Raw genomic sequence first — 24755 nt, forward strand, 5'->3', positions numbered from 1 at the left:
AAAAAGCTCCAAATTCCTAAAACTTTCCTTGTAGAGATGTTTTGCCAATCTCTTGATCATTTTTCTTGGGTTTTTTTGCACTTTTTCTAGCACTATATCTTTTTTTTAAAAAAAAGATGAAGCCAGAACTGTGTATAGTACTCCAGATGTGGTCAGATGTGGTCCAAGGGAACTATGATACTGATAGATCTTCTTCGTGGTCTCTGTGCAGTCCCACACATGGGTCTTGCCGCAGGCAACGTATCCGTACCTCGGAGCTCCAATAACTCGCCTATAGCGTCTTTTGGCGCGCTTTCCTCCCGCCCTGGGGAGCAGGCAGCGACTGCGCATGCCTGGAGCGGGGGGAGAGCGCCCATCCCACTCAGTTTCTTCCCTACCGCCGCCCGGACATCACCTACCTTGCTGCGTTTCCTCCTTAGCTCGCTTTCTTCTTCATCCTTATCTCCATCTGGTATCGTATTCACTCGCCTTTTATTCCTTACTATTTTCGTCCTTAAAAAATACAAAAAAAATAAAATTCCATTTCTGCGCTTCCTTTCCCCTTTTCTTTCCCTCCCTCCCCTCCCTTGTCCGGAGCGCATAGAAGGGAAGGTTACCTTCAAAAAGTGCAGGCGCTGTGGGGCTAAGATCCCCACCACTGACGGCCACAGCCATTGCCTTTTCTGCCTTGGAGAAGCCCACCGGGTCGACTCCTGTGCACACTGTGCGAATTTCGGAAAACAGGCTCGTAAAAATCGCGCAGCAAGGCTCTGGAGCTTTCTGCTTGAATTGTCTTTGCGGGCGATGCCCACATCTGCCTCGCCGCCTCCCCCACCTAGAGCAGGAGATTCGGCCACTTCGGACGCGCCTCTCTCTCAAAAGCAGACGCACAAGTCCGTAAAGAAAATTTCGAAGCACGCCGGGACCGGCCATAAGTCTTCAAAAAAGTCGCGTCACTCCGGCTCCGAGGACTTGGCGCCGAAAGCACCACGTCATTCGAAAGCGACTGATTCGACTCCAAGGAAGTCTTCCGAGCCGCACTCGACCGAGTCGCACCCGACCTTGCACTCGCATCGGGCCTCGACTTCGGCTCCTGACCCTATGGATGCCTCCTCGACTGCTCAACTCCGGCTCCCGTCGGAACTCTCGGCTCCGTCAGATGTAATCACTGACATGCCGCAGCTCACTCATCAGTCTTCTACGGCCGTAGAAGTGATTCCTATTCAGTCTCGTTCACCGTCGGTCCACAGCGTGGTTCCATCGGACTTCTTGGAACCCGACCCATCCGATCCTACTCAACACTACGCGAAGTCTTCACTTCGAATCGGATCTTTCCAGGACGTCGCACTTTCCCCCCTCTATAGGGATTCAGCGACCCAAAGCTCTACTCATCGACTTCGTTCGCATTCTCCAGAGACCCAGCACATACCGCGTCGGATTCGATCACGTTCCCCGACACCTATGCTGGTTGAGTCTCTCGCTCCCCGCGGAGACACCACGATTCCGGCTCCTCCGCCTACTATGACCGGTATGACCCGTATGCTCGTCCGCGCTACGACTACTCTTCTCAGTCACGATCGCCTTCACCAAGGGTTAGGTCTCGTCATCGCCGATCTCGTTCTCCTTCCTACGAGGGAACTCACCGCTCCAGATATCTAGACCTCGGTCGTGATGTCGTTGCCCCTCGGATCCGCTATGACGACTCTCCTCGAACCCGAGCATATGATCCTCACCGAACCCGAGCATACGGTCAGTTCCATGACCTTCCTCCAATCCGTCATTCTCCTCGAACCCGTGAAGTCGATCGACTCCGAGACTTTTCCGAGCTTCGAGAATCCGATCACCTCCCTCGGCAGTCGGCTCTGTCTCCAGTTCCTGATCGTCCTCGGGACCTCAACAAGCCCGTTACTATTCCCTCCGGAGCCACCACGGCTCCCATCCGGATTTCTCCGACTCAACCAGCCCAGGACACTCACGCTCCCAAGCTTCGGGCTTCGGCTTCGGAATCGATCGCTCCGCACCACTCACCCAATGCTGACGACTCCCAGTCTGATCGGGAATCCTCCCTTTCATCGGATTCGGAGGACCACCCTGCCTCTGTCGCCTCGGAGTCTGCACCACAGCTGCGCCTTTCACCATCAGATGCTTCCAAAGCATATCTAAATCTCATCACCACTATGGCTGACGCTCTCCAAATTGCCTTGCCGTCTGACTCTCCTAAAGTTTCAGACATTGTACATGATTTAGTACAGGCTGACTTCCCACCAGGGTCACTCCTTCCGATGCTACCTGTACATCTCGAGGGGTTGCGAGAGGCGTGGGACAAGCCGGCCTCTGTCCCACCTACCTCCAAACGATTTGACTCGCTCTACAGGGTTCATGCCCCGGATGCTAAATTCTTGGCTACTCACCCAGCGCCCAACTCTATTATAGTTCATTCTGCAACTAAGGCCAAGCCCTCACGACACCCTACACCACCAGATCGCGAAGGGAGAAAACTGGATACCTTGGCACGGAAGTTATTCACTCTGGCCTCTACCAATTCTAAGCTCAACAACTACTTGGCTTATTTTTCTGCCTATGTCTTCAATCTAGCCAATCAATTCACACCCTTGATCCCTTCTCTCCCTGAAACCTCTCAGAGAACGGCCTCCAATTTGGTCTCAGAATTGTCCAGAGTCTCCAAACAGCAGATAAACACCGTTCGACATGCTGTTTCCTGCTCTTCCAGAGTCTTCGCCTCCTCCGTCGCCTTGCGCCGTCATGCCTGGCTGTGTTCTACTAACTTGCAGCCCGACATCAAGCAGAAGATAGAGGACCTACCCTTCGATGGCCTAGGCCTCTTCCATGCGTCCACGGACGAAGTGCTAACCTCTGTCGACGATGGCCGCAAACGCGCCAAACGTCTGGGAGTTTCCCAACCAAACTCCCAGCAGTTCAATCGACCGAAAACTTGGAGACCATCATTTCCAAAACGACAACGGTCACCAAAACAAGGTGACTACTGGAGGCGAAAGGGTCCACAACAAAAACCTCATTTCCAACAGAGACCTAAGCCCCAGCAAACCAAGAAGACCTCCCTCCAGACTAAGCAGTCTCTTTGACTCTTTCAAAAACCCACTTGCTCTCCAAACCCCACCGTCCTACAGCACACGTCTCCTTCCGTTCCTTCCCAGTTGGAACTCGATCACAACCGACTCCTGGGTGCTGACCATCATGCGCCTAGGTTACGCAATCGAGTTCATTTCTCCACCTCTCTACCACTACTTCATTGCTACCCCCCCCCCCCCGTCTACACTCCTCCATCAGGAAATTCTGGACTTGCTCCAGAAAAATGCCATAGAACCCGTCCCTCCTCAACATCGAGGGACAGGCTTCTACTCGAGATACTTTCTGGTCCCCAAGAGGGATGGAGGCAAGCGTCCCATTCTAGATCTGCGAAACCTCAACCGACACATCGAATACAGGAAGTTCAGAATGATTTCCCTGCAGTCCATCTTGCCCCTGATTCCCAGGAATTCCTGGATGGCTTCTCTAGATCTCCAGGACGCTTACTTCCATGTGACCATTCGACCTCAGCATCGGAGGTATCTGCGATTCGCTATGGGCCAGGACCACTTCCAATATGTGTCCCTACCATTCGGCCTCTCCACTGCACCCTGCGTTTTCACCAAGTGCATGGCAGTGGTGGCAGCTGCTCTTCGCATCCGGAACATCCCAGTCTTCCCATATATCGACGACTGGCTTTTCATAGCTCCGACTCAACATCGACTGCAGAGCAACCTCAACACAGCTCTCACCCTTCTGAAATCCCTGGGCCTTCGTGTGAATGCTTCAAAATCTCATCTCACACCTACCCAGGACCTCAAGTTCATAGGGGCCCTTCTGCGCACTTCTCTCCATCGTGCCTTCCTCCCCGAGGATCGGGCACTAACTATCATTGCCTTAGCCAAGTCAGTTCAACAACAGCCTCGTCAGTCTGCATTCACAATCCAACGCCTGCTGGGCCTCATGGCCGCCACAACGTCTGTCCTTTACTTTGCCAGGCTACGGATGCGACAACTACAGCTCTGGTTTGTACGAGCCTACCATCCTCAGGCGCAATCGCAGAGCGTTTTACTCACTGTTCCACAGAGAGCACTTCTATCTCTCACGTGGTGGACTGTACCCGACAATCTGCTCGCAGGCATGCCGTTTCTACCGACTCCTCCGATGACTGTCGTGACAACAGACGCCTCCAAGTGGGGATGGGGAGCCCACTTAGAGGACAAGACCGTCAGGGGGCTTTGGACTCCCTCCGAGAGGGCCATGCACATAAACTGCCTAGAACTGATTGCTGTACACAGGGCCCTCCAATCGTTCCTCCCTCTGATAAGGGACCGACACGTTCAGATTTCCACGGACAATATGGCAACAGTTTACTACATAAACAAGCAGGGAGGCACCAGATCCCTCCGCCTGTGCCGTATAGCCGTACTGCTCTGGGAATGGTGTGTCAAGCACAACATCTACATGACTGCCATTCACCTCCCGGGTGTGGAGAATATTCTGGCCGACTCCCTCAGCAGGATTCGCATAGATGACCACGAATGGTCCATCAATCCGACCTACCTTCGTCGTATCTTCCGATGCTTCGGAACGCCCAAGGTGGACGTCTTTGCTTCCAGGGACAATGCCAAATGTCCTCGTTTTTATTCCAGGAGGGGCAACGATGCCTTCCTTCACAGCTGGACAGGTCCTCTTCACTACTACTTCCCACCAACCCCCCTTCTGACACGGGTGCTGGTAAAGATAGCACGAGATGGCACGGACTGCATCCTCATTGCTCCATGGTGGCCTCGGCAACCATGGTTCACGAGACTTCTGCAGATGTCCCGCCACACGTACCCTTCCTCCGGCGGGTGATCTTTTATCACAGGCCAGTGGTCAGGTTCTACGTCACAACCCTCGGGTTCTGGCCTTGGCAGCCTGGAGAATACATCCTCCTGCCTCTCCACAGAGGTAGCCAACATCATCCTCAACGCAAGGAAGTCTTCCACCAGACTTTTGTACCAACGCAAATGGAAGCGCTTCTGCTCTTTCGCGACTTCTAACCGCCTGCAGCCAGAGTCAGCACCCCTTAACCTGATCCTTGATTATCTACTTTCTCTACAGAAATCAGGACTCTGTTATTCCTCCTTAAAGGTTCACCTTTCTGCAGTTTCTGCGTTCCATAACCCGGTTGATGGCAAAACTGTGTTCTCCCATCCTTTGTCTAAGTCCTTTCTTAAGGGCATGTTGCACCTCAATCCACCTGTTAAGCCCTTCGTCCCGACTTGGAGTTTATCGTTAGTCCTTTCCTGCCTGATGAAAGTTCCCTTTGAACCTATGGCTACCATAGACCTTAAACTTCTTTCCTGGAAGACTGCATTGCTGGTAGCCCTTACCTCAGGTAAACGGGCAAGTGACTTATGCGCCTTCCGTCACGATCCTCCCTACACTATTTTCCACAAGGACAAAGTTGTTCTGCGACCGGAGCCTGCGTTCCTTCCGAAGGTCGTCTCCCAGTTCCACTTATCGACTTCAACTTCTCTACCGTTTTTCTCCAACCCATCCGACCAGGGACAACGAGCCCTGCATTCTCTGGACGTTGGAAGAGCTTTATCTTTCTACCTTGATCGTACACAACCTTTCCGTAAGGACCCCAATCTGTTTGTGGCCTACGGAAATCCTCACAGAGGACACAAAATCTCTACCCAGAGACTATCTAAATGGGTAGTTAGTGCCATCAGGTTGTGTTACGAACTGGCTAAACAGCCTCTGCCCGAAGGTCTTAAGGCCCACTCTACTAGAGCGGTCTCGACCTCTTCGGCTTTCCTGCAAGGCGTCTCCCTAGAGGACATTTGTGCGGCTGCATCGTGGTCCTCACCATCCACGTTCGTCTCCCATTATGCCTTAGACGTTCGTGCGAGACGTGACGCCTCCTTCGGTCAAGCGGTCCTCAGATCCATCTTCCACTGAAGTCAGGGGTGAGTGCATCCGCTTCCATCTCTATGTTGCATAATATTATGTGATTGGATTACGTGACTAACTTCTTTCTTTTACCAGCACCCTCCTCCAGGACATTTAGCTGGCTAGTCACCCATGTGTGGGACTGCACAGAGACCACGAAGAAGATAAACAGGTTGCTTACCTGTAACTGATGATCTTCGAGTGGTCATCTGTGCAGTCACACACGCCCACCCAGCCTTCCCCGCTGCTGGCCTCTTGTAATTGTTGCTTAACTTTGTATAGTGTCAGTGCCAACGGCGGCTGGAAGAAACTGAGTGGAATGGGCGCTCTCCCCCCGTTCCAGGCATGCGCAGTCGCTGCCTGCTCCCCAGGGCGGGAGGAAAGCGCGCCAAAAGACGCTATAGGCGAGCTATTGGAGCTCCGAGGTATGGATCCGTTGCCTGCGGCAAGACCCATGTGTGTGACTGCACAGATGACCACTCGAAGATCATCAGTTACAGGTAAGCAACCTGTTTTTTTGTTTTGTGTTCCTTTCCTACTAACCTGTAGAATAGAATTTGCCCTTTTCACTGCTTCTTCACATTGAACAAAACCATCAAGTATCCAAAAGCCTCCAGATCTCTTTCCTGGCCAGTCTTCACCAGTTCAGATACCTCAGAAAGCATGACCACCCAGAGAAGGGTCTCTCCAAATAACCTCAAAGAATATAACATTTTAGTGCCTCATTCTCAATTAAGACAGAAGAAAGCAAAAATCTTTGGGGAAGAGAGGGTTGCTATTGCCTCTGGCACAGTTTTATTTTTGTTATTGCTCCCCTTTTTGGCTAGTAAGTACATAGTCCATCTTCCTCTTCTATGGGTGTCATAAGCATTTCAGAATTGCCCTTTTACTGAGTATCCCTGTAGGTAGGAAGGAAGGAAGCCATGATTCTGGTTTGGTGTAACATCTGGCATCATCTCAGTGCCTCCCAGAATTGTCCTCATACAGACAAAAAGCTTGCCTGTAACATGATCTTCCCCTTCCAGTGGAAATTCTGAGGGTTTTTTCCATTCAAATGGCAATCCCTGGTTTAGATTAGAAAAAGACTGGTGCATGAGAGCTGTCTCTTTCTGTTTTAAAAGCTGTGGATTGAAAGAGAAGGTTTGGTACTAATGATAGCATAACGTTTTTAAATGATGATAGCGGCCCTTGAAGCACTTGCTGAGGGATGGATGCAACCCCTCATCTGCTGTTGATCTTGGAAAACAGTGATCCCTTCAAGTCCTGGGGTTGGAAGAGGTTCTGTAAGTCATACAGTCCAACCCCAGTTTTCAGTGCAGGAAATCTGAATATCTAGAGCATTCTTGACAGATGAGTCTCTACTGGCAGACCTCCAGTAAGGTCCAGCCATCCCATTGGTTCACTTGGTCAGCACTGCTGTTCTTTGTGGGGATTGTTAGTGCAGCAGTTCCAGCCACTGGCATGAGTCATATTGGCTTCCAAAGCAGTTTATAATAATAATCAGTTGCAGTGTAAAAGTATGTATGATTGCAGGAATGTTTGTTTGTTCTTCTGCTCCCCCCCCCACCACTGCTTTTGCCAACAGCCGCCTTTGCAGCCTCTTTCTGTGTCTTTCTAATTAAAAGCCAATTGCTGAGATGTGCACTTTTGTTTTTTCCCCCATGCAATGAAAGATCTTTCTCCCAAATACTGCAGCATATGCACAGTGGTTTTGGTTTTTTATTTTTAAAAAAGACTCTGCATGAAAATAAACATGGTTGGAGCAATGGCGAATAGTGTGAAGGTAGTGATGATGGAGGGGAGTACAGTGATGTGGTTGCACAAAATGCTTGAGGTCTGATGAAGCCACTGCGAGTTGCAAATGAATCTGCAAAAGATGACTTGCTGCCTGATTATATCGGAAAGAAGAAATGCAGCTTCTCATCAGTACACTGCAGAGAGTCTAAACAAAAGATACTGGATTCAGCCAACCAACTTATTTTATCAGGAACTCAGAACACGGAAATAAGTGATCATTTGACTGGAGTGTGCGCCACCATTCAGGTAACGGTGAACAGTTTTTGGTAGCGGTGAGACTTGGCGCAAGAAGGTGTGCGAGTTGGTGCTTGTTCAGTTACAATTGTGGAGTACTTCTTTGTGTAAATGGTAATGAGACCATTCGGTCTGTGTTCACCTGAAGTGCAGCTCTGTGAATCGGAGGCAATTAAACACCTCCAGGATGAAAGGGAAAGGGCAGTGAAGGTTAAGTGAGGAATAATCTGATGCACAGGTGGTGAGAGCCTTTGAGAAGCAAGGAAGGAAAGAGCTGATATTTGAATCAGCTGTTTCAAGGATGATGGTTGTCGCCATTGCCAAAAGGTGTGATGCTTTTTGGATGGGGTCCTCCTCTTTCAGTAAAGTGTGTCAGTTTTGAATCCAAGCCCATGTTCTGGAAATGCCTGAAAGGGATGTAAGTGGAGGCGGTGCGTCAGAAGTCTTCGTTATATTCTAGTTTGTTATCATAGCCACAGAGTGTGATCTTTGAACACTGTTGTATTTTTCTAAATGCAGACACATGAAGCCTGCGCTCCTGATTTCTTTCCCACTCTCCTAAAGTCTGCTGGGTGGGCCTGGCATGAATGTTGTGATGATCAGCAACATAGGAATTGTAAAGCACTTCTGATACTGAAATGAACTGTTGTATTTCTGATATAGATCCATGTATTTTAAGACACTTTTCTATCACCTCTCTTAAAAGCTCATGGCAGCTTCCAGCTATTCAGAATTTTAAACAGAATGCTACACAAAGTATAAAGGAAGCAGTGAAGGATTAAAGAAATTTGAATATTCCCAGCAGATCAAGCCAGAAAAGCAACAGCCTTTTTTTGCTGGTTAGATGGTCTCCTAAATAGATAACTTCTATGGCTGCTCTTTCCAAAATACTAAGAGGGATATGCTCAAGTGGTTCCCACTTTGAGTGGTCATTCCAGAGCCTAGGGGCTAACAAAGCAGAGGCCCTGTTCTTAACCAGTGGTAACTTCACATAGTAAAGAGATGTGTAACAAGGTCCTCAGTGAGGGTTTTTGCTGGTTAGACAACTCATACAGACAGGGATGGTCTTCTGACTTGTGTATCATTACATACCTCTGAGGAGCTCTGAGTGATATCCGTGAGATTCCTAGCCTAGACTCCTAGCCAAGTACTAGCTTAGTTCTGAACTCATCAAACCATTCTCTGTGGTGATGATACTATGTCTGGGCCGTAGTTTTTTCTTGTAGCATAGCAAAACCAAGTGGTTTGAAGAGTGCAACTGGGGGTATAGCATTCATGAATCAGAGAGTTTCTTTCCTCTCCCCCTTCCAGAGTTCCCTTGGCCATCACCACAGTTGCAGCAAAAGTCCTCTGTTTATTGTCCTGGTTCATGGGATCTCCTCACTCCATTCCCTGAAGATAAACTCTGTGGTTTCTTGTTACATGTTCCCAGGTCTCTGCGCTGAAGAGCAGGTTGAAGAAAGTCTCTATGACCACAGGTGATGGTGTGGCAAGAGCATTCCTGAAGGCTCAAGCAGCTTTCTTTGGAAGCTACAGAAGTGCATTAAAAATTGTACCTGTAAGTAGCCTGACGTTGTGCTGGTAACTAGTTTCAGTTCTCCATTATTTGTTTTTGTTAATGTTGTAGTGCTTGCGTTCTGTCACTAGGTGTTGCTATAGTGCTGTTCCTGTATTTTCTTCTGTGTATGTGTGGTGGTGTACTTATAGCAGCCCCCTAATGAGAAGAATACAAGTAGTAGATCTCATAGAAAAAGAGAATGAGAATCCAGCAAGCAAACAAGTTTTCCAAACGGCTGCTAGGGGAGGGAAGAACAAATGTTTCCTGACTGTCTAGTACACACAAACAAGCAACCAAATGGGGACTTTGGAACAGATGAACTGCATGAGAGAATCTTCTTCAGTGAGAAACCATTACTCTGTACTGTGGTAGAGCAGTATCAACCACACGGGCTTCAGTGCAATCACTCATAGACCCTAGGGAGTGCACGTATGAAGTAAATAAGCCCATGTGGATTTCTGGTGCAAACTTCCTCTGTGTCTGCATTTGACAACAAGAGCAAGACCCTTGACATTCACCTGTAATTCTTGGCTATAATGGATTATTTGCACTTCTGAACCTGAAAAAGAAAGAAACATTTTGTCCAAATCCTCTCCCCAGGGACATGCATAGCTCTCAACATCCTTTCTGATTGCTTGCATAAAATGCTGTTGAATCAGCAGAACTTTGTGTTTTTGTTTTCTTCCAGCATAGTGTGGTGTATACCTAAGACTCTCAATATAACAGTAGATGTATTTGTGTGGTTGTATATTTCTGTACGTGTCATTAAAATGTCAGGTGTGAGCGTCATGCTCCTCGGGTCCCATCTGTACCTTTAATTCCCAGCTGTATAAATAAGAACTCTAGATGCTGTGTGGCTCCCCAACTCTGAAACTTCCTTGATCTGTGGCAGGCAGCAATGAGTCTCTTCCCATTCTACAGACGCTTCTCATGCCCTGAGGCTCCTCCTTCTGGTTGCCTAGCTAGGGCATGGGTGCCTATCCTGCTTGAAGGATGCAGGGATTAGCTAAAGCAATTGGCATTAAAGCTGCAAGACTTGTGCCGGGTATTATGTGGGACAGAGTGATTGTCAGAGGATGCACCAGAATTTGGCTACTTATGATGATTAGCGTCTATGAAATTACTGATGACTGATATCTAATTTGTGACAAGAGCAACAAACCGCAGCCTCCTTGCAATCTAGAGACCTGTTTAAAAGCCCACAAGCTTCAATCCAAAGTTTTGCTGCAGGAAGACCACTCTGCACATGCTCAGAAGCAGTCTTAATTTGGTTTGTTTTGATAGCTGTGACACTCAACAGGGCTTATGCATGAGCAGTCCCCTTAAGAACATAAGAGAAGCCATGTTAGATCAGGCCAATGGCCCATCCAGTCCAACATTCTGTGTCACACAGCGGCCAAATATATATATATATATATATATATATATATATATATATATATACACACACACACACACACATACACACTGTGGCTAATAGCCACTGATGGACCTCTGCTCCATATTTTTATCTAACCCCCTCTTGAAGGTGGCCATGCTTGTGGCCGCCACCACCTCCTGTGGCAGTGAATTCCACATGTTAATCACCCTTTGGGTGAAGAAGTACTTCCTTTTATCGGTTTTAACCTGTCTGCTCAGCAATTTCATCGAATGCCCACGAGTTCTCGTATTGTGAGAAAGGGAGAAAAGTACTTCTTTCTCTACTTTCTCCATCCCATGCATTATCTTGTAAACCTCTATCATGTCACCCCTCAGTCGACGTTTCTCCAAGCTAAAGAGCCCTAAGCGTTTCAACCTTTCTTCATAGGGAAGGTGTTCCAGCCCTTTAATTATTCTAGTTGCCCTTTTCTGAACTTTCTCCAATGCTATAATATCCTTTTTGAGGTGCGGCGACCAGAACTGCACACAGTACTCCAAATGAGACCGCACCATCGATTTATACAGGGGCATTATGATACTGGCTGATTTGTTTTCAATTCCCTTCCTAATAATTCCCAGCATGGCGTTGGCCTTTTTTATTGCAATCGCACACTATCTTGACATTTTCAGTGAATTATCTACCACGACCCCAAGATCTCTCTCTTGGTCAGTCTCTGCCAGTTCACACCCCAGTTCACACCCTTATAGAGAATGCCCTGCATTTACATAATTTTAGTGGTACTTTGAGGCGTAGACACATTTGGTCTTCTCTCAGTCAATAAATCCAGAAATCTGAGTCAGATCTGGCTAAAATAAAAAGATGACTAGATCCTCTGTGCCTCTGTGTTGCAGCAAAGTTAAATGAATGCTGCTCTGTAAACACAACTTTGCATATTTTGCTTTTTAAACTGAAATGCTAAAGGTTAAAAAGTTCTCTCAACTGTTCTTCCTCATAAATAGTCACTTTAATTGCTTAATATTGTGGTGTTTTAAATATTTATTAGCCATATTGCATGCTGTTGGTAATGGAAGAAGACTGTGGGCAGCCTTAACTATGCCTTGTTAAATCTCTTTTTTTCATTCCCTTTCTTAGAGTGACACCTAGTGGCCAGAGATAGCACTGAATCTGGTTCTTTCTCTGCGTAGAGGCAGGTGTTCTTTTGTGGTTAGAGCCAAACCTGTTGGTAATGGTGTAAAGAGCCACTTTGTCTGATTGGAATAAGGAAATAAATATAACTTTAGCAAGATAACTATAGCATGATTCAACCCCACACCCAACCTTTTGGTTCTTGCCTGCACAGTTCTCCCCTCCTCACCCCCTCAGCATCTAATGCTACCTTGCTGGACCAGTCTGGTGAGCTCTGTGTGAAGAGACTTTCTAGTCTCACTTTCTCCTTCACTCTCAGAATCCTACTTCCTCTCCTTCCCTTTCCTGTCATTCCATTAGTTTCCTGCCATCTCCAGCTGCTTTCTCTCTCTCCTCCCCCAGCTTACCTGCCACACTATGCTTAGTGTCCCTAGATTGCATATGAGTTTTCTTTTCTGTGCCAAACTAGCCTTTTTGCTTCCCTCCTAAAGCCACTACTCTCTATCAGTCTTATGTACTGTTTACATCTTCCCTCTGAGAACAGAGAATCTGTGTGGAATGTTCTGTGACTTCTCAGCATCTCAAACAGTGTGAGACTCCATGTGCAGGCAATAGCTAATACTCGAGCTATCTAACTAGTTAGCTAGCTTTAATAAAGGGAATGAAATGTAGTACATCAGGCACTGTTCTTTTAGTGATGCTTTCTAGTCTTCAGAGAAGAGCAAACTGAAAGTCTTCACTGTCTCTCCTTTAAATACCCAGCCTTGGTCACATTAGATCTAGCAGACTTAGGGGTCAAAGTAACAAACCCATTCTTCACCCAATATTTTTGGGAAGGGAACAGAGGGAGCTGAGAGAGAAAATACATTTTCTTTAATTCTTGTGTTTCTGATTTAAAAAAACAAAAACCCATAATTTGAAAGTGCATTTTTGAGGCAGGGCTATAATGGTTGCACAGCAACCTACAAAATGCAGCATTTTAATTGGTGCCATGATGCTGATTTTGTCGATTTCAACCCTTATCTCAAAAAATCAACATTTTTGTAAGCCTTCTTGAGTTTTGTTTGAGAAAGAAAGAATGGTCAAAGAAACCAAGCCTTGTTTTTTTGCTTCTAGACATTATTTTGACTTGGGTATAAAAGTGCCATCTCTGCACAGAGGGCAAAGGCAAAAAAAACTTCGAAAGTTGTTCTTCCATAAGTACAATTTCTTGTACAAGTGGGAAGTGTGTGAAGAGCTGTACAATCTGCATGTTTTAACACTGGGAGCTCTTCTGGGGAAGTGCTTGTGGAACAACGTGAGCTGCTTTTTCAGCTTCACTCGTGGTATTCTGTTTCCAGCCCTCAGTTCTCAAACATGCTGTGTTGGCCATTATTCAATTCTTCCCTCTGTTCCATTGTGGATTTGGCCGGTTGCTGAAGTGCATGTCCTTGTATTTAAAAGCACAATCGCTGCATTGGGTTTCTAGGAGGAGAAAAGAGAAAGGAAATGTACATCATACAAACTTTTGCATTGCATTTCCCCCCCAACACAAGTCTTTAATGAAGTCTCTGTTGTTGAGTTTATTCCCTGTTGATTTCATCTTAGGTTGACGAGAGAGAGTGAGCAGTGTGGTGTTTAAATGTATGTTTTTAATGGCTTACTCTTTTACTATTCTGAGTCTTATTTAGTTTGAATTCAGCTGAAACCTTCTCTAGTTGTGAATGAAGGGCAAAATCTCAGAATGTGGAAGTGAACGACTCCTTCCATTTGCGTATACAGTATGTTCTATCCTTGATTAATTTAATTGCTAATTTGCTAACTCCAGATAGCAGGATTGGATGCTTATTTTTAGCTTACTTACAGCCAAGAAAGTGGAAAATACTGCTCTCCATGTGTTGTAGCAGCCATCAAGTATTTCAAGATCTGCTCAGCAAAAGGCTGGCAGTATAGAAATAGACAAATAGATCAGCCATCTACAATGATGAGGTCATCCTTTGCAAACCTTTTCCACTGGATTGAAAGTTTGGGATAAAGAAGTGGTTGGGAAAATTATTCTGTGGACTAGAAAGGTCTGTGTGGGTTTCTGAGGATTAATTTCTCAGGAATAGTTCTTTATCAGTTGGTGATCCAAATGTTAAGAGGTTAATCACAAATCTGCACTAGCCTTGACCATTAAGGCATACTCAGATAATCTACTTGATCTTAAGGTTTCTCACTATCCTCTAGATGCCAAACATCTGTAGCACTTCTACTTTTTAAAAATTCCACTGCTAAAGCTATGAGAAGTTGGCTTTATTTGTTGAAACCATGAGAAGTTGGCTTTATTTGCAAAACTCCAACTCTTTTAGTTTTCTTCTGGTTTCTGACCTTAAAGTGATGATGCAGTTGAGACTTCTTCCTTAAATAGTCTGAAATTTCTACACTTGCCCTCCCCATTCTGTAGTCTGTCATGACTGCAAACTATCATGCATCTGTGTGTGGTTGCAGGAACCAAGAATTTTGATGTGAAAGATGAAAAGGCTGGTGAGACTGCAGGAAACCTGCAACAAACGTTGTGATAGATGTTTGCCATGGTCATGTACTCATTTCTTCTTTGCAGATGGTCTGTTCTGATAGCAATAAGCAAAGCAAACCAATAGTTTAAAAAAGACTGAAAAATAAAAAAAGGGCCAGGAGGGTACCCTGGTGGAAGTTTGAGAGGAGCTGAATGTGCACATGTTATGACGTTGCAAAATTCTTCCCAAAGAGGCTTCTCATCTGCGTCTCTCTCTCTCTCTCTCTGCATCCTCTGTGTCCTGTTGTGGTTGCCGTGGTGAAATTTCTTGAAGCAGTTGAATAGATGAGCAAAGAATTTTCTTCAGGCTCCTAATTGCTCCCTCGACCAATGGCAGCATACTCACAGGCATCCTATTGATGTTTTTGCTTCCCAAACGTGCATCTGAGCGTATGTTTCTCACACTGAACGCTCCTACTCTTGCCTTAACTGGTGTTGGCTCCTTTTGGTAAAGAGAGTCAGGAAGGATTTGCCCCCAGCCCTGTTAAGCACGAGGAAACTTTGATAATACCCAGCATTACAGACTCCACTGCTGGGTAGGACTATTTTGTGCCAGTATTGAGGGCATTGATTGGGAACTTTGTGATCCAGCTGTGGTTCTTTATTTCCTTGTAAGCTGGTGTTGAAGATCCTTATTAGGAAACTCCCCATCCCTTCAGGATCAAGTGTTTTGGTAAAAGGTGATGGTTGTCTTGGCTAATGCCAGGGAATGTGGGGAGAGAGACCTAGCAGTCTAAATTCATGTGAATTAACTTAGGTCAGTGAAATGTCTTTCTTAGTGGAATGAATAAGCTACCAATAGCATTTCTCTATTTTTTTAAAAAAAGCTTTTGCTTGAATTCAATAAACATTTTATTTCTAGCTGCAGGTTGGTGAGAGAGATGGCTGGCCCAACGTCACCCAGTAAGCATGGTACGAGGTTAACAGAATGATAACATGTCCTGTTTTGATCACAGCTGTATTATTAATTTTTTCTTAATTTATTGACTCCTGAATGTAAAAAGCTGTTGTTGGGTCTTTCTGGAACTGAAGGCCCTGCTTTGTGAGGGTGGCCTCCAATCAAACAGTTATTTGCTTATTTAAAATACTGCCTGGCATTCTCATGAAAGCTATTCTCTAGGCAGCTTAGGATATCTGTTAAAACCATCTGTTAAGAACTAGAGCAAAAAAAAAAAAAAGGGCAGAATAAGTAACATAATAATAGTCTAGAAAAGAGAAAACTATTCTGAATGTGACACAACAAAACCCTGAATATCAGTAAGAGCAAGGAGAAATAAGGCTAGATTATTTTAAAACAAGCAGTAAACAAAAAGGAAGTCACCAAATGAAACAGGGTAGGAGAGATATAGCTTAATGAAAGTCCAAGAAGACTAATAGAAATGTCTTTGCCTGACACCAGTGAACAGTAATACAGTCTACTGTATTGGTTGTGCAATGGGAAGACTTTGTAACTGATTTTCACTCACCTTGCTTCTGAGAATGGGGGCAAGCCAGCCATGTAATGCCATAAATGATGTGGGTTTTCAAGCATTGATCAGGTGGCAGGAGCCATAACAGAGCTTTAATGGTCAAGCTTAGTGCTTGTACAAAGTTCCAAACTCCTGGTTCTCAGACAGCAGAGCTGGGAAAGTCCTCTGCCAGGTTAGCATAGGTTTTAGTAGATGGACCCATGGCCTGACTTGGTGTAAGGCAGCCTCATTTGTTCACCTCTCATGGAACAGGCCATAGGCCAGTGACTCAAGAGCTTTCCACTTGGGGGAGACTTTTTGGTGCAGGAACTAAGCTTGCAAAAGGATAAGAATGGCTAGCATTGTATTGTGAAGCTGCTTGGTTAAACTATACTGGTTTTTCAACAACCAAAATATTGCAAAAATATTGTCACTTTGAGTCTTCTGGAGGGACCTTGCTAAAAAGGTTTAATGATTACTTGTTGAAGTGCAGACTTCTCTAGTCATGGTCCTCTTCCCCAGCTGTTGATCAGCCAACCATATTTCAACAAGTGGGAAGAAGCAATGGGAAGCTCTTGTCTTTCCACTTGTTCTTTGTGAGAGGTGGTATCTCCTGCCACATGTAATCTCAAGGCAAGTTCCCACAATTCACAGGGGCATGAAGAAGTCTCAGCCCCGCTTTGAGACCTTCAGCAGGCATTGAATTTTCCAGAGATGTTGGTGGAATAAGGAAGCACTCCTTTACCAAATAGTGGTTTTGTCTGGGATCATGTTGATCTGTGCCAGAAATGTTCATTTCTTTTCGCTGATTGTTGGTGTATCTGTGTGATGATCAGACTGAATTTGGAAGAAGGCTATGGTGGCAGCTCTGGATTAATCACTGCAGAATTGAAACAGAATTTGATTTTATCAGTGCTCTTAGTTAGATTAGTTGCTTATGTTTTTGAAAGAAGAGTAGTGGGATTCTCACAGGCATCATGCTCAATTTGCACAGGTAAGGCTCAGTTTGCACAGGTAAGGATCCACAGGTCCTCTTGTGGATCAAAAACTGGCTAATTAATAGGAAACAGAGAGTGGGTATAAATGGGCAGTCTTCACAGTGGAGGGCGGTAAGCAGTGGGGTGCCACAGGGCTCAGTACTGGGTCCCATGCTCTTTAACTTCTTCATTAATGATCTGGAGTTGGGAGTAAGCAGTGAAGTGGCCAAGTTTGCAGATGACACTAAATTGTTCAGGGTGATGAGAACCAGAGAGGATTGTGAGGAACTCCAAAGGGATCTGTTGAGGCTGGGTGAGTGGGCGTCAACATGGCAGATGAGGTTCAGTGTGGCCAAGTGCAAAGTAATGCACATTGGGGCCAAGAATCCCAGCCACAAATACAAGTTGATGTGTTGTGAACTGGCAGAGACTGACCAAGAGAGAGATCTTGGGGTCATGGTAGATAAGTCACTGAAAATGTCAAAATAGTCTGCGATTGCAATAAAAAAGGCCAACGCCATGCTGGGAATTATTAGGAAGGGAATTGAAAACAAATCAGCCAGTATCATAATGTATAAATCGATGGTGCGGTCTCATTTGGAATACTGTGTACAATTCTGGTCACTGCACCTTAAAAAGGATATTATAGCATTGGAAAAAGTGCAGAAAAGGGCAACTAGAATGATAGGCATAGGCGGTCAGAGGCCACTTTTTAATTTTGTATGATACCATTCTGAGATATCATGTCCTTTTGGTTGTGGCTGTACTTACTGCCTGAGCAGGTGCTGAAGAAATAAAAATTGCTTTATTTGAAAGCCTTTTTAAACCTTAACTGCTACTCTAGAAGTATTTGGATTGTGAGAAGCAGCAGTATAATATTTTAGCATCGGCAAAGGGGGAATTTCAGTGTTTACTCTGCTAAATTATTCTGCTTGGACTCCCTCTCTAGACTTTGTCTCTCCCTTTTATTTTACACTTGGCTTTTGTTATTCCTCTGTCTCCTAAGCTTTTATTTTATTTCTGCATTTTGACACAATGCTAGCCTGCCCCCTCCCCTTTCCACGGTCACATTTTGCTTGTAATTGAGACTGTGTAGCTTCGGCAGGCAGCGGAACACTCGGCAAACGCGGCTGTGCAGGAGAAGTTTGAGACGTTGGCTCAACTAATAGCGCACAGGGGACATGCAAAAGGATGCAACAAACAAACCCCATGAAATAATGCAAGCAGCTGAATGGTTTTCTGTGGAAAGGCACACAGGCGATTATGTGCTGCTTTACAAGAAAATTTATTACTTTTTAATTCGATGGATGCCTTAGAAAGTAGAGTTGTGGATTTTCTCTTGGGACTGCAATGTGTTAAAATGAGCAAATGTACTGGGGAACAGGGCAAGGGGAGATTAGTTGGTTATGTTTTTGAAAGAAGAGTAGTGGGATTCTCACAGGCATCATGCTCAGTTTTGCACAGGTAAGGCTCGGTTTGCACAGGTCCTCTTGTGGATCAAAAACTGGCTAATTAATAGGAAACAGAGAGTGAGTATAAATGGGCAGTCTTCATAGTGGAGGGCGGTAAGCAGTGGGGTGCCGCAGGGCTCAGTACTGGGTCCCATGCTCTTTAACTTCTTCATTAATGATCTGGAGTTGGGAGTAAGCAGTGAAGTGGCCAAGTTTGCATGTGACACTAAATTGTTCAGGGTGGTGTGAACCAGAGAGGATTGTGAGGAACTCCAAAGGGATCTGTTGAGGCTGGGTGAGTGGGCGTCAACATGGCAGATGAGGTTCAGTGTGGCCAAGTGCAAAGTAATGCACATTGGGGCCAAGAATCCCAGCCACAAATACAAGTTGATGGGTTGTGAACTGGCAGAGACTGACCAAGAGAGAGATCTTGGGATCGTGGTAGATAAGTCACTGAAAATGTCAAGATAGTGTGCGATTGCAATAAAAAAGGCCAATGCCATGCTGGGAATTATTAGGAAGGGAATTGAAAACAAATCAGCCAGTATCATAATGTATAAATCGATGGTGCAGTCTCATTTGGAATACTGTGTACAATTCTGGTCACCGCACCTTAAAAAGGATATTATAGCATTGGAAAAAGTGCAGAAAAGGGCAACTAGAATGATTAAAGGTTTGGAACACTTTCCCTATGAAGAAAGGTTAAAACGCTTGGGGCTCTTTAGCTTGGAGAAACGTCGACTGCGTTAGAGGTTTACAAGATTATGCATGGGATGGAGAAAATAGAGAAAGAAGTACTTTTCTCCCTTTCTCACAATACAAGAACTTGTGGGCATTCAGTGAAATTGCTGAGCAGTCAGGTTAAAACGGAAGTACTTCTTCACCCAAAGGGTGATTAACATGTGGAATTCACTGCCACAGGAGGTGGTGGTGGCTACAAGCATAGCCAGCTTTAAGAGGGGATTGGATAAAAATATGGAGCAGAGGTCCATCAGTGGCTATTAGCCACAGTGTGTATGTGTGTGTGTGTGTGTGTGTGTATATATATATATGTGTGTGTGTATACACACACACACATATTGGCCACTGTGTGACACAGAGTGTTGGACTGGGTGGGCCATTGGCCTGATCCAACATAGCTTCTCTTATGTTCTTATGTTCTTAACCTGAATAACAACAACAAGTGTTCCTGTATAAGTTAAAGTACATCAAAATGTCCCATATGGAAGGCCATAATTATTATTCCCATGTTGCTGTTGGGGAGATGGAGGATGAGCAGGGATTGTAGGGATCTGGAAGTGCTGATGATAGAACTCACCTCTTTCCGTGGTTGAAAGAACTCCTCTGGTTACAGGGCTGATTTGAAAGAACTGGTATTTACCTGCAGTGCCTCAAATAACCTGAAAGCCCAGGATAGCCAAAGAATAGCCAGCTCTCATGTGAGATGATAACTGTCTGGTGATGAGGAATGAGCTCTTGGGAACGAGGTGGGTGGCTACTAAAGACATGATTTTCTCCTGCATGATGCCTAATTTATGGAGATGCAAACAAACAAACATTGTGATATGCTGGCTAACATATTTAGTAGAAATTTTAACAAGGATCTTACAATTTTTGTCACATTATAAAGAAGTACAGCCTTACAATATTACAAAGAAAAGTCCCTCCAATGAGCACCCGGATATATCTCCTCTACTATGAACTGTGATCCCATGTTGTTGTTTTTTCTGATGCCTAATTTATGACATTCCCTCATTCTAACAGCTTGCATGGCACCAAGCAGAAAATGCTCTCAGCTCCAGGAGAAAACTTTTTTTCTGTACAGAGTTCTGTTGATCTCTCTTTCTCTCTCTCTCCCCCCCCGCCCCCTCCGTGTGTGTACTACTGTGCTGATCATTTTTTGAGATGTGCTGTGCTTATTGAATTATCAAGCTAATTCTTCCTGCCTGCCCTGTGCAGTTTTAGTGAGCCTGGTTTCCTTGTAACACACTGATGGTTTTTAGTGTGTTAACCATGAACTCTTCTGTAAACAAATAAACAAAATGAAACTACCACTTGTTTAAAAAGATGCTAAGGAAGATGGTGGCTGAGTCAGAATTTGAACCTGAGGTTTTCCAGGACATGCTTCACCAGCTTGGGAATTACCTTGAAGACTTGAGGCAGAGATTTGCAGCTGATTGTGCTCGGCAGCAAAGAATCAGTCAAATTCTGCATCAGCTAAAACTCTGCGTAAGTGAAATCAGCTACAGTGGGAATTAATTACTAAACCCAGGACAAATTTACAGAAATTATGAAGTCACAGCAGTGTTCTCTGAAGTACGATAGGCTGAATAAATACCACCGGCAAAAACAGGTACTGATCCTTGATGTGTGGCTCACTCACAAGAGGGATGTGGTATATCAAGCTGCAAGAAAATTGTGACAAATTTATCAGAAGTGGGCCTCCCCCGTTGGAAGAAACTTGGGTGCTACTGACTGCTTAATGATGAAGTCTTCAAGACCTACAGTGTCCCTGGGTTTTAGCAAAGGGCTGGCCGTGTGAATTCAACTGCAGGCGGATTGGCTGAATCGTGCTCCTTGAAGGAGCTGCGTTAATCTAGTAAAACGGCTGAAAAAAGTTTCCTTACCTTCTAATTGAGTGTCTTGCTTTCTCTTCCTCTCCTTCCACGATGAGCTGCTTTTGGCAGACATATTTCTGCTGTGAATGAAATATGCATTTTGTAAATTGTAACTTTCCTTGCTATTTAAATAAGCTGTGTATGTACAGCGTGCGAGATTTATGTAGATAACAGCTGGAGAACTGCCACGTTCAAAAATTCCAATGGGTGGAAAAATGTCTTTTGCAAGTCACTGAAGGTAAATTATGAAATAGACACCTTTATGGTAATTGAGAGTCCTGTTTCTGTCTTGCCTCCATTATTATTATTTTTTGGAATACAATTAATGCATCATGTGCACTTCACCTGGTCTCTCCTCATTTACCTCTGACACCTCCTTGATGTTTAGATGCTTGTTCCTCTGCTTTGAACTCCATTGCTAGTAATAAAGATGAGGGGCTTTTCTAATAACATAGTTCCTGTTAAAAAGATACAATTAGTGTGCATTGTTAGGGAAACAATATACATATTGAAGTGCATTTAAGCCTTTTACTGATTTGTTCTGAAGATTGTTTAAAGCATGCATTGTTTTAAGATTTTGGAATCGACAAATATCCAATGAAAAAGCAGTTCTTGGGAATGAGTTGTACAGAAGAAATACAGGGGAGGGGAAAATATACATAAAAGAAGGCTGACAACTCTAAAAATGCATAAATAATGCATATAATTTGAAGTGATTTTATTTTTGTACAGCTGTAGAAATATGAGATGCAAAACTGGGGATGTGTTGCAGATTCCTAGTTTGACTGCAGCCATTTTGATATTGTGACGGGGGTATGGGGGTGTTGGTGGAAAGAAGATGGAAGAGACTGAAGTGCTCCATGCTTTGTGGCAGTTATCTTTGCAGCAGGCACATTGTGACCTGCAGACATGTGTTCATGTCATAGGTGGCATGGGCTTTAACATTATCCTTGCAAAAATATGACTGGAGAGGTTTTCTTAAATCTCTCTCTCTCTCTTTTTGCATTCTCTTTTTTTAAATTAAACTTTTAAAAATGATATACAAGTGCAGTCAAATATTCACAACCCTTTAAATCTCCCTCACCCCCAGACAAAAACCTGTAATCACATCTATACCATTATCCTTCCTTATGTATAGTTCAGGAACTGAGTTTGAGAACTGAGTGTGAGAGGATAAGGCACATGAAGATGCTTTATACTGAATCAGAGTATTGAACTATCAAGGGTCATATTGTCTACTCTCACAGTATCTCCCCAAGGTCTCAGGCAGTGTTCCCTCTAAGCTGAGTTAGTGTGAGCTAGCTCACAGTTTTTTAGCCTACAGCTCACACATTTTGTCTTAGCTCAGGAAAAATGGTCCCAGAGCAAGCTAATTTATGCAGTCACTCACAACATTAATGCCAGTAGCTTACGAAGCAGAATTTTTGCTCACAAGACTCCACAGCTTAGAGGGAGTATTGGTCTCAGGTAGAGGTTCTTCACATAATCTTCTTGCTACTGATCCTTTTTACTGGACATTCTGGGATTGAACCTGGGACCTTATCCATGCTAAGCAAATGTTCTGCCACTGAGCCATGCACCCCCTTCTAAATATCTGGTTGCAACATGAATCCAAAACTCCAAGATCAAAGTCTGTATCTCTACCTGCTAGACCACACATGACTGTGGATGCTGCTGCTGGCTGGATCTCTTGGTAAACAAAGAACTTTCAGGACACTTGATATGAGACAGGAAATCATAATAGCTGTTTGGCTTGCTTTTAGTATTTCTGGTTCCAAAAAAATCCACCTTTCCAGTAGCCTCAAATACCAGAGCAAGCCAGGTATTTAAATGGCATAGTTGTGCACCACAGTGCTTCAGGCATAGTTTCAGCTATACACAGTTGAGGACTGATAAAGCATGTGAAGCCCAGTAGGCCCCCAAGCTAACTCCAAATAAAACACATGTTTCTTTGCTTTCTGTCCTAATGGATGGGGAGCATATTGCTGCCTTTAAGGAAGTTCAGGTTAGTTAATGGGCGAATCTTATTTCATTATCTTCTGCCATCTCCTTCATGTTAATTAAATAAGAGTAAGTGTCCCATGGCTTGCAGTGGGGGATGTGTTGCAAGCTGTGTCATATCTTGTTCTTGATGTCATTACACCAGGGCATTTTTTTGGTCATGTTATTCTTGTGTTCCTCAATAAACAGCCCACAGGCCATATTGAGCCCACCAAGCTTGTGTAACTGGCCTGCCAAAAGGAGGAGGAGAAGAAGAGATTGGATCTGTACCCTGTCCTTCACTCAGAGTAGCTTACAACTTCCTTCCCTTCCTCTCCCCACAACAGACACCGTGTGAGGTAGGTTAGGCTGAGAGAACTCTTTTGAGAATTGTTCTTGAGAGAACTGTGCCTGACCCAAGGTACCCAGCAGCTACATGTGGAGGAGTGGGGAGTCAATCCCATTTCTCCAGTTCAGAGTCTGTGTTCTTAAACCACTGCACCAAACTGGCTCTTAAAAGACAGTGGCTCCCCTTCCTTTCCAGTGGCTTCTTGCTCTGTTCTCCTTCCTCAAACAAGGGGGTGTTAAGAATTGTTCCACTTCTTTCTTTGGCTGTGGTTGTATGCACCTGCCCTAAGCTGTCTTCTTGTTCATTCTCCATATCTTTTCTGCTATAAAGTTGCTCCCTGAAATAAGAAGAATGTTCCTTACCTTGAAATATAACTATTTTGATATCAAGACATGTCTACTTGAGGGAGGACTCTGGCAGTCACATACTGTAGGTCTGCAGATTGCATGTGGTTTAAACATTTTTCGCTGTCTCATTTATAGTCTGTTGCCTTAGCACTGCTTCATACAATTCATTAGCATTGCAGCATCTCTTAAGAACTCCTGCAAAGCTTAGGCAGCAGCCAAAGTTGTGGCTAACCATACATAGGTGAAAACACAGTCCTTTCCCTTCAGGCTGAGCAGCTTGTCATGGTATTGTCACAAAGCTGGACATTACTTGAAGGACTATGAATGATAAGTTGGCATTGACAACAGTCAGGACTTCAACTCAGACTGGAAGATTTTTCCAAAGTGCACAGATCTTGCCATAGTATCTGTTCTCTTTCCTTGCTACTTTCAGCACATCTGATTTACACAAACCATACAGTTATCTCCAAACACTTCAATATTTTGCAGCACTCTGACTATTACCAATTTCATGTATTATGGAGGAGGAGCATAACAGTTTGTTGGTTCTTACTTTTTGAAGGGGGCTCATCTTGCACATAAATGACTGTTCATTGGAACAACTAGTCACAGAGCAAACTAGAGGTGAAGCAACTCTGGACTGGGTTCTGAGCAAGGGGTGGAGGGCTCAAGACCTGGTGTGAAATATAAATATTTTTCTAAAATGTAAATATTCTTGCACCATAGGAAAAGAATTACCATAATGCTATTAAGTTCAGCATTAATGTCAACAAAAAATTGCTCCCAAAGTCACAATCACTTTTGATTTAAAAAAAAAGACATTTGCAAAAATGAGGGGACTAATTTAAAAAGGGAAAGTTGAAAGGGAGAATTAAGAGTGCCAAATCACTGGTGGATGCCTGGAAACTATTTAAACTGCACTCTGAGGCCCAGATCAACTTCAGTGCCTTGGATCAGGATGGGTACAAGCAAATTGTGGTTAAC

The 24755-nt window shown here is 44.6% G+C and overlaps 1 protein-coding gene across 12 annotated transcripts in view; it reads left to right on the forward strand.

Moving 5' to 3' along the window:
- DENND1A (DENN domain containing 1A) overlaps positions 1-24755 on the forward strand; it is a 373611-nt gene that overhangs the window by 283428 nt on the left and 65428 nt on the right. For all 12 annotated transcript variants that reach the window (XM_060251436.1, XM_060251437.1, XM_060251442.1 and 9 more), the window contains exon 13: positions 9434-9559. In XM_060251436.1, coding sequence (XP_060107419.1) covers positions 9434-9559 — 126 coding nt within the window. The remainder of the gene's footprint in view (positions 1-9433; positions 9560-24755) is intronic.

This window comes from Heteronotia binoei, chromosome 12, assembly GCF_032191835.1.
Source record: "Heteronotia binoei isolate CCM8104 ecotype False Entrance Well chromosome 12, APGP_CSIRO_Hbin_v1, whole genome shotgun sequence".
In the NCBI taxonomy this organism is placed as follows: Eukaryota; Metazoa; Chordata; class Lepidosauria; order Squamata; family Gekkonidae; genus Heteronotia; species Heteronotia binoei.